Raw genomic sequence first — 10,502 nt, 5'->3', positions numbered from 1 at the left:
TTATTTATACTCGCCCAGTCGGATTTTTACCGATCAATCACGAGTTTGGTCTTCGAGTTATTTATACTCGCCCAGTCAGATTTTTACCGATAAATCACGAGTTTGGTCTTTGAGTTATTTATACTCGCCCAGTCGAATTTTTACCAATCAATCACGAGTTTGGTGCCTTTAAATAACACACCTGTCGATCATGGAAAGATAAAAGAGGTGGTATTTAATAAAATAGGAATTATTGGTTAGTGGTGCCTCGTTAAAAACCTTCTTAGAGAAAAATCCTTTCACATTTTTATAGGGAATAAAAATCTCTTGGGACGACCCCAGCTTCTCGGCTTTCAGCTGCCTTTTTGTTGATTTGTCCTTCCTCTGTCTTGATGTGACTTAGGGTGAAAGCTCTCACCTCCGACATCGTTTGACAATTTGCTTTCTCTAGCGCGATGTCAAAAGCACCAGACCTTAGCCCTTTTTGAAACGCAATGACCGCCATCCTTTCATCCAAAGACGCTATCCTCAAAGCAACCTCGTTGAAGCTTTGCAAAAAATCCTTCAACAACTCCTCGCGTTGCTGTTTGAGATCAAACAAGTCTGACATGATCGGCGGTTTCTTTTTGTTGGCTGCAAACTGCGCCATGAAGAGCCGACTAAAGACGTCGAAGTCGGTGATTGATCGGTCAGGAAGACCACTAAACCAATCAAGGGCTGCTTTTTTGAGCGTGCCCATGAACAGCTTGCAGCAAATTTCCATGCCCCCGCCACAAATCAACATTTGTGCTCGGAAATCCGTCAAGTGTTGACTAGGATCCTGGGTTCCGTCAAAAGGTTCCACCTGGGGGACCCAATGATCCCTCGGGATGATCTCGGCCTCTATAGCCTCCGAGAAAGGTCAGAAATCCCTAGTAACTTCCATCATGACATCTTCCTCCGCCGTTCGGGTATTGGCCGTTATCATAGTCTGCATCTCATCCGCTCGCTTCCTGATCTCCTCGTTTTCTCGCTGGATGGCCTCCTCCCTTTCCCTGGATCGTGCATTCTCCTCTCTCAAGCCGTTGATCAATGCCATCATCTCCTCCATGGTAGGGTGTTGTGAGTCACTGTTTGATGTGCCGCCTCTCGCCATAGCAAAGTGTAGGTTCTTCTGTATTGCTTGGGGCATAGGAAAAGTTTCACTATAGCCCCACGGTGGGCGCCAAAATATTCCGGCCAAAGGGTGGACTAGGATTTTTTCCTAGATCAAGCCTCCGAGCCAGAGCATTCAAAAGTGTAATTTTCCCCCTCAACTCTAGGGTTTTGGGTTTTATAGTTTCTTGTTCACGGGCCTTATGGGCCCCGAGAATATAGGGATCTCTTTAGCCGTTCCAATTTGGAAAATACTTGGTGAGTGAAGGTGGGACCTCTCCATTGCCGAGTGTCCAATCGGATAATGACTGAGTAGGCCTTTATGGGTGAGTGAGATCAGTATCTGGTTGACGTGGCCCAAATCGGCTATATGCCGATTGACTCTAAGAGGGTGAGTCGGCCAAGGTTACAGTCGGGTGATCGCATGAGGGGAGATCAAGTTGTGAATCGGCCTGGGCAGTGCACGGTTTTATAGTCGACCTCACATGCATAGTGGCCCTTATAGTTCGAGATACCAATCGGCCTACGACCGAGTCGGTGATACCAATCGGCCTACGACCGAGTCGGTGATACCAATCGGCCTACGGCCGAGACGGTCCATCTTCATTCTTGATTTCAGACTATTCTTCACTTTTCTCCGCAGCATAGCCTCTTGCTAACCAGTTCTTATTTTCAAGTAAAAATGTTTGATGCGTTATGGAAGCCCAAGTTCTATACAAAGTGGTAATAATGCTTCTTTCTTTCAGTTGTTTCCTATTTTTTCTTCTTCTTGTTTTATGAACTTTCTTTTTCTTCTTTTAAAATAATAATGAAATTTAAATTTGCAAACAGAAAATCACGCTTGAGTTAATAAAGACTAGACTAGAGATGATACGGAAGAAAAGGAATGCGGTGCAGAAGTTTCTCAAGCAAGATATCGTCGACCTTCTTTGTAATGATCTTCATTACAATGCCTACGGAAGGGTAATTTTCTCAATTTGGTTTATTGACATTTCACGGTGCTCGAATCTTATTCAGATTTTCCTTGGTTCAATCACAATAATATTTTTTTCAAAGAAATGCTTAATTAGTTAGCTAATTTAAGAAACATGTGCTTAATTCTAATTGTTTATTTGACTAAAATTATGTTAAAAAGGCTTCAAATAGATTACATATTGCATTCATCAAAAATAATTTCATGTATCATATATTGTGATATTTTATTGACGTAACAGAAGAATATATGTATTAGGTTTATTAGTGAATTTGGATATTAAATTCTTTACATTTGACGCAGGCAGAAGGTCTTCTCGTCGAGCAAAACATGTCCTCATGTTATGAATTTATTGCAAAATTTACTAATTGTGTATTGGGTTACATTGGAGACCTTTGTAAACAAAGGTATGATTTTCTGTGTATGCAGTAAAAATATTCATTTCTTCTTTTGTATTCACTCACTCTTGTTGAGAATGAAAGGGTCCTTCATTATTTATCTATTTTTACCTCTATTTCAATTAAATCCGTTGACTTTTAGTCATTTTCTAAATTTTTCCCTCTACAATGCTTTAGCCAAAATTTATAATGACAATGTTTTAATCTTCTTTTAAAAGGGATATCCCTGATGAATGCAAGCAAGCTATTCAGTCACTGATATATGCTGTCGCAAGATTTTCTGACCTGCCGGAACTCCGTGAACTCAGAAAGTTGTTTACCGAAAAATTTGGGAAGAATAATCTTGAACCTTACATAAGTAGAGAGGTGACCACTCTTACCGTCCTTAAATTATTTTCTTGACTACGATTTTCATTTCATCACTTACTTAAATATTTGTTTTTGTTTAATTAGTTTATTGAGAAATTGAGGAAAAATCCACCTTCAAAACAAATGAAGATTCAGCTGTTACATAATTTAGCAAAGAATTCGCTATAGCTTGGGACAGCAAGGTTTTAGAAGAAAGACTTAACATACCGTCTCAAATATACGAGGTGAGTTGTATTTATCACTGATTAGTAATGAATAAGTATTTGTTTCAGCAAAATATATATGAATTAGAATTGAATAATTAAAAGTGCATTGATATATTTTAATTTCATCTTGATTAGATGTTAATTACTTTTCCTTGAATTGTGATCTAAGGAAAGTAAGAAATATATACATGTAGCTTGTTTTTAGGTTCACATTTATTCAGCTACATTCCAAAACATTGTACTTGTTGCAGGAGAAAGCTAAACTTGATCTACCAAATGATCATCATGGTGTGAAATGGCACATGAACAATGATGTCGCTGTCCCCAAAATAGAAATGTTTGCTGGAGGCAAACTGAGAGATGGAACAAGCTGTCATACATATAACAGAAATGAAAGCACCATTGATATCAGTGATGCCTATTGGAGGCTACAAAGCAGCACTGACGATGAAACAACTACAGACAGCTCATCCCTTGATGGGGATAAGGTTGATTCAAGTTCATCAGGAAGTGTATCAGAGGATGATGCAGAAAATATATTAGAGATTCAAACCAAACTTGAAGAAAAGGGATATTCAAGGGATAATGAAGAGAAGATAATGGATGTTCTCTTAATGTATTACAGTAAGAAACAATCTCCTCATGAATCAAGCATTGGAAAAGATAAAAGTTCGATAGAAACATTAAGAGTTCATGGACGAGCTACTTCTTTAGTACCGGAAATGTTGAGGACAGCGAGACATGTGCATCCTAGTCTGCCAGATTATGATGACTTGTGGGCTCGTTTTGCAGCTCTTAAGAAGATATCCCAACTAGCAGTTTAACAAACATGACATATCTAACACTTCAAATTTTCTACTAATATAATGTTGGTTATTATTTATTTTTGTATAATTATTTTAGTTAATTAAAGGGTTTATAAAATATTTTTAAAGGTTTGTAATAATTATAAAAAATTCATTTTTTTAGGCTGGAACGGACTGTTTTAAAAGTGGAACGGGCCGTTCCAAACAATGGGAATAAACTGTTTTTGAAGTGGCAGAACGGGTCGTTCCAAAAGTGGAACGGGCCGTTCCAAAGTAGTAAAAAAGGCTTATTCGGGGTTTCTGGAACGGGCCGTTCCCAGAGTGAAACAGGCCGTTCCAAGATTCGAAAATTGCTTAAAAAGTTTAGGTAGAAACTGGGCGTTCCAATAATAGTCAACATGTCTTAAATGGAAACCCAGAACGGGCCGTTCTAATTGTAGAACGGGCCGTTCTGCTTTTTGGAAACGGGTCGTTCCGATATTAGAACGGGCCGTTCTAGTTGAAAAATTTGCCCATGTTTGAAGGATCCGGAACGGGCCGTTCCGAATTCAGTACGGGTCGTTCCGGGTGCGCCAGGATGCCTATAAATAGGGGGCAAGGGGGTCAAAAAAATTATATTGAGTAAGAAAGTGAAATCTTAAAGAGAGAAAGAAAGAAAGAAAGAGAGAGAGAGAGAGAAAGAAAGAAAGAAAGAAAGAAAGAGAGGGAAAGGAAGAGGGAATCCAGAGGAGGAGGCCTTGCCCAAGTTTCAACTTCGCTTATCCAGGTAAGGGGGGAGTGAGAAATCTCGCTCGGGGGTGTGGGGATAATTGTTAGATAGTTTGATTGTCGGATTGGCCCCCAATCCCTTGCCTGTTGTTCTGTTTTTCTGTTTGGTCTACTTTGTTCCTTGTTACTTTGTTCCTTGTTACTTTGTTCCTTGAAAGTAATAAATGAATATGGAATTAATGCTAAAAATAAATAAGTTTTAATATGAAAAAGAATGTTCTCTGTGAATTCCTGTGCGGACCTTCTGAGGAGTATTGATGACATGACCTTGTGAAATATGGACAAATGACATGAGACCTAAATGGACTATTGAGACAAGTTATGATTATGAGAATATGAAAAATAATGACATGATGTACTAAATAAAATTATGTAATAAGTTAAATGTTGAGTCAATGAGATTATGAATGTATGACATGCATCATATGCATATATTATTACTCCAGGTGTGCCGCTGAGGCCGCATACCCACGATGTAACATGCTAATAAGGTGTACCTTATGGTCACCCACGATGTAACATGCTAATAAAGTGTACCTTAGGGTCATCGACAGTTGTGATATGCTAACAAGGTGTACCTTAGGGTCACCGACAGTTGTGATATGCTAACAAGGTGTACCTTAGGGTCACCGACAGTTGTAACATGCTAACAAGGTGTACCTTAGGATCACCGACAATTGTACAGGTGTGCCTTAGGGTCACCAGTGATGATATGTGAAACTTCCTTATGGCGTCACATGCATGCATTTATGAGTTGAGTCCATGACATCATAGCATGATAAATGAGTATATATGCTAATGGAATCATGCTTAGGAAGGCAAGAGGTGACAACTTAAAAGATCCAAGAGGAGTGGGCTAGGCATGGAGGTTTGGGCCAGTCAAGGCCCAATGGGCCCGATGGGCCTGGAAGGCCCAATTTGAGCTTCGCATGGGCCATCTCTTAATAAATCCATTTTTCTTATATTTTGTACATATTATATTAGTATAGGTTTCACATATTTTGGTCTTGTATTTTGGACCACATAGAGTAGCATTTTTGGGCCATAAGCTTATTGGGCTTAGTTTTGGGCTTCATGGGCCTTTGGGCTTTTGGTACCCAATATTGGGCTCATTTTCAATCTTGTAATTTTTCCTATTCATTGTATTTGATTGACCATTGTATTTAGGTCATTAGATTAGGATTTAAGGAGGATTATTAGTTTAAGTGAATTAGGAAAAACTAGGTTTAATTTAGCATGCATTTAAGTTGCATTTTGAGTCACATGGATGGTGCCACCTTGGCTAAACATGTGTGACTCAAATTCAACCCTAAATGCACACTAAATCAAACCTAAATACACCTAGCATCAATGTGAACCAGACTTGCACATGTGAGTTAAGTTTTGAATTCAAAATTCAAAACTAGGTTTAATTTAGCATGCATTTAAGTTGCATTTTGAGTCACATGGATGGTGCCACCTTGGCTGAATATGTGTGACTCAAATTCAACCCTAAATTCACACTACATCAAACCTAAATACACCTAGCATCAATGTGAACCGGACTTGCACATGTGAGTTAAGTTTTGAATTCAAAATTTGGCGCCACATGTGAAGCCTCCACATTGGCGCCAAGTGTCCCTAATTCCGGATCCATTTAAGCTTCCTCCTTCACTCATTGTATTCACTTTTGACATATATGAAATTTGAGAGCTTACTTCAGCCAAATTTCGTCCAAAAGTCACCAAGAGAGAGCCATCACTTTTTAGAAACCCTAGCTAGGTTTTCTACCTTTTGAAGTGAGCTTTCCTTTGTTCCTTAAGCTTGGATGCTTCCATCCATAGCCTAGGAAACCTTAGATCCGAAAATCTTCCTCCAATCAAGTGTTATTACCTTTGGTTCAAGTCTCCTTGAAGAGGATCCGAACATAGGAGAAGCTAAGGAGAAGAACTCCAATCACTCCTCCTTCCTTCTCCATCATATGCGATATTGATTATTTATGTGTATTGTTTACATCTGACTTATATTTGTTGTGCGTGTGTGTGCTATCTAACCTTTATTTCTTCACCTAAAACTGAGTGATATGTTTCTCACTCCCTTGTTGTTTTTGTATATGTTTAAATTATATTGCAGGTGAAGAACATCATGAGGATGTTGGTGATGAGGCTTAAGGCTTCAGTTGGGCATGCTCTGATAGGATGTGACATTGGGCATAGCTAGGCTTATTTTGGATATTATTGTTTTAAAAAGCTTTAATTTTCTCTTCTTTTGTAATTTTGAACGTTCTTGAGAAAAGACAAAAATGTACATCTTTGTAATATTATTTTTATTATATGATTTGAAAGTTATAAATTAATTCCTAACTAGGAGGCACTGCCACCTTTGCTTGAATTAATCTATATTTTCTTTTATATGATTTCTTGAGTTTTAATACTTATATGTTGACTTCTTATGATTTATGAGTTACGAATGTGAATCTTCTACCTTATAATATTTGAGATATTTGTTTTATCATGAAAAAAAAATGTTATCAAACTGTGAAAGATTTTATTCTCTGAAAAAGAAAAAAAAATTTGTTTACATTTATTGTGTATTAATGTTGGGGTAGAGGGTGTCACATTTAGTGGTATCAGAGCAGGTCGATCCAATCCACCGTGTGTTATGAGTTACTATGCTTATTTGGTAGATGAATGATGGATTGAATTGATTGTGAAACTTGTTGGTATGCTGGTGTGATGATTGATTATGTTTATTAATTGTATTATTTTCTTAGACTATGGCTGGTAGAAATGATCGTGTGATTGCTGATGCTCTTCAAGCATTATCACAAGCTATGAATAATAACAATAGGGATGACGTTGCTCCTAACTGGTTGGAGAAATTTCAACGAAATCACCCACCTACCTTTAAAGGAGGATATGACCCTGATGCTGCTATGAATTGGCTAACGGAGATTGAGAAGATCTTCAATGTCATGGATTGTCCCCTCACTCAGAAGGTGAAGTTGGCCACCTTCATGTTGACTGTTGATGCTCACTTTTGGTGGGAAGGAGCACTTCGGAGGATGATTGATGGAGGGGTGCACTTGAATTGGGACAACTTCAAGAAGGCTTTTCTTGAGAAGTATTTCCCGGATGATGTGAGGAGTCAAAAAGAAATGGAATTCCTTGAGCTGAATCAAGGGAATGACACAGTGGCAGAGTATGCTGCCAAATTAGATGCTTTGGTTCGTTATTGTACACACTACCATGGTGGGGGTGGTGAAAGAGCTAAATGCATAAAATTTGTAAATGGTCTGCGTCCTGAATTGAAAACTGCAATTAACTATCAAGAGATATATCACTTTCCCACTCTGGTCAATAAGTGCAACATTTATGATCGTGACAATCGTGCTCGTTCTGCTTTCTATAAAGGAGTTGGAGGTCCTATCCGTGCTATGAGTTCTAGTACTTCGGGTAGAAGTAAGCCTTACTCCGCTTCTACTAGATTTCAAGGGAGTAAAGCTGCTGCTAATAAAAACAAGTCATTTACTAGAGGATCCACTGTTAGTGCTACTGGAAGTGTTGGAGGGTTTGTGTCCACTCCTTCAGGAAGATGTGGAAAGTGTGGACGTATTGGTCATAATCAGTCTGAGTGTAGTGACAAGGAGGTTACTTACTTCAATTGCAGGGGTAAGGGTCACATCAGCACCCACTGTCTTGAACCACCAAGAACACGTGTTATTGGATCGGGTTCGCAAATTGAGCGTCCAAAGACTGTAGGGAGAGTATTTGCTCTTAGTGGCGCTGAAGCTTCTCGGTTAGAAAATTTGATACAAGGTACTTGTTTCATAGCTGAGACTCCTTTTGTTGTACTATTTGATTCTGGTGCAACTCATTCCTTTATTTCTGCCTCTTGTGTCCAAAAATTAAATTTGCCTGTGTCTTTATTAGATTTTGATTGTTATTGAAACCCCTACTAATGGTCCTGTGACTACATCCCTAGTGTGTTTGAAATGTCCTTTGACAGTTTCCAATAAGCAGTTTCTAGTTGACTTATTTTGTTTGCCTCTTAGTCAACTAGATGTAATTCTTGGTATGGATTGGTTATCTTCCCACCATGTCCTTTTAAATTGCTTTGAGAAGTGACTAATAACTTGATAGATGAGATTAGAGAAGGTCAGAAGATGGATCCTTTCTTATTGAGTCAAGTAGAGAGGTTGAATCAAGGTGTGAAAAGTGAGTTTAGGTTTGGAGTGGATGGATTTTTGAGATTTAAGGATAGGTTATACATTCCTAATGTGCCAGAGCTAAAGAAAGCAATCCTAGAAGAAGGTCATAAGAGTATCCTTAGTATCCATCCAGGAGCCACTAAGATGTACTAAGACCTTAAGAAGATGTTTTGGTGGCCTAAGATGAAGAGGGAAATGGAGGAATTTGTGTATGCCTGCTTAGTATGTCAGAAAGCTAAGGTAGAACACCAAAAACCTTCAGGTCTGATACAACCTTTAGATGTGCCTATGTGGAAATGGGATAGCATCTCTATGGATTTTGTAGTTGGGTTACCTAAGACTGTGAAGAACTTGGATGCTATATGGGTCATTGTGGATAGATTGACTAAGTCTGCCCATTTTATTCCCATTAATATTAGGTATCCTTTGGAAAGGTTAACCAAGTTGTACATCAGTGAGATCGTGAGGTTGCATGAAGTTCCTACTAGTATAGTGTCTGATAGAGATCCTAGGTTCACTTCTAGATTTTGGGAAAGTTTGCATAAGGCTTTAGGCACTAAGCTTAGATTGAGTTCAGCCTACCATCCCCAAACTGATGGCCAAACTGAGAGGACCATACAATCTTTGGAAGAATTGTTGAGGGCTTGCATCTTGGAACATGGGGGTAGTTGGGATAGTTTCCTACCTTTCATAGAGTTTACCTACAACAATAGCTACCATTCCAATATTGGGATGGCACCCTATGAGGCTTTGTATGGTAGGAGATGTAGAACACCTTTATGTTGGGCAGAACCTGGAGAGAATGTCATGTTAGGACCTGAGATAGTTCAACAAACTACTGAACAGGTTAAGATGATCCAAGAGAGGATGAGAGCAACCCAGAGTAGGCAAAAGAGTTATAATGACAAGAAGAGAAAAGACCTTGAGTTTAAAGAAGGTGATCATGTATTCCTTAAAGTCACTCCTTGGACAGGAGTAGGCAGAGCACTGAAATCCCGTAAGCTTACTCCACGTTTCATCGGTCCTTATCAAATTCTTAAAAGGATCGGTGAAGTAGCCTATCAAATTACCTTGCCTCCATCTCTTTCAAATCTACATAATGTCTTTCATGTTTCCCAACTTAGAAAGTATGTCCATGATCTTTCCCATATCATTGAGTCTGACAACATTTAGTTGAAGGATAATCTCACCTATGAAACGATTCCTTTAAGGATTGATGACACGAGGGTGAAACAACTAAGAGGAAAGAAAATTCCTTTGGTTAAGGTCGTTTGGGGAGGAAATTTTGAAGAAAGTGCTACATGGAAATTAGAAAGCAAGATGCGAGAAGCTTATCCATTTTTGTTTTCAGGTAAATTTCGGGGACGAAATTTCTAAAAGGAGGGGAGAATTGTAACACCCCAAATTTTCTACTAATATAATGTAGGTTATTATTTATTTATTTATAATTATTTTAGTTAATTAAAGGGTTTATAAAATATTTTTAAAGGTTTGTAATAATTATATAAAATTCATTTTTTTTAGGCTGGAACGGACTGTTCCAAAAGTGGAACGGGCCGTTCCAAACAATAGGAATAAACTATTTTTGAAGTGGCAGAACGGGTCGTTCCAAAAGTGGAACGGACCGTTCCAAAGTAGTAAAAAAGGCTTATCCGGGGTTTTTGGAACCGGCCGTTCCCA

General features: G+C 38.6%; 1 protein-coding gene and 1 pseudogene across 1 annotated transcript; one reads left to right on the top strand and one right to left on the bottom strand.

Annotated features, from left to right (window-relative positions):
- Nucleotides 1-286: 286 nt before the first annotated feature.
- On the bottom strand, nucleotides 287-742 carry LOC145954818 (uncharacterized). The gene has a single exon (XM_083069503.1). The coding sequence runs from the start codon at nucleotides 740-742 to the stop codon at nucleotides 287-289; it is 456 nt and encodes a 151-aa protein (XP_082925629.1).
- Nucleotides 743-1,483: 741 nt separating this feature from the next.
- LOC145954817 (uncharacterized) lies at nucleotides 1,484-3,883 on the top strand (annotated as a pseudogene).
- Nucleotides 3,884-10,502: the final 6,619 nt, after the last annotated feature.

This window comes from Cajanus cajan, chromosome 2 (genome assembly GCF_000230855.2).
Source record: "Cajanus cajan strain Asha chromosome 2, NIPB_CcT2T_4, whole genome shotgun sequence".
NCBI lineage: Eukaryota > Viridiplantae > Streptophyta > Magnoliopsida > Fabales > Fabaceae > Cajanus > Cajanus cajan.
This window is presented reverse-complemented; position numbering and strand designations above follow the sequence as displayed.

What these genes read in the sequence shown, in the direction of transcription:
- LOC145954818 (XM_083069503.1), bottom strand. Translation starts at nt 742, where the DNA reads ATGGAAATTTGCTGCAAGCTGTTCATGGGCACGCTCAAAAAAGCAGCC.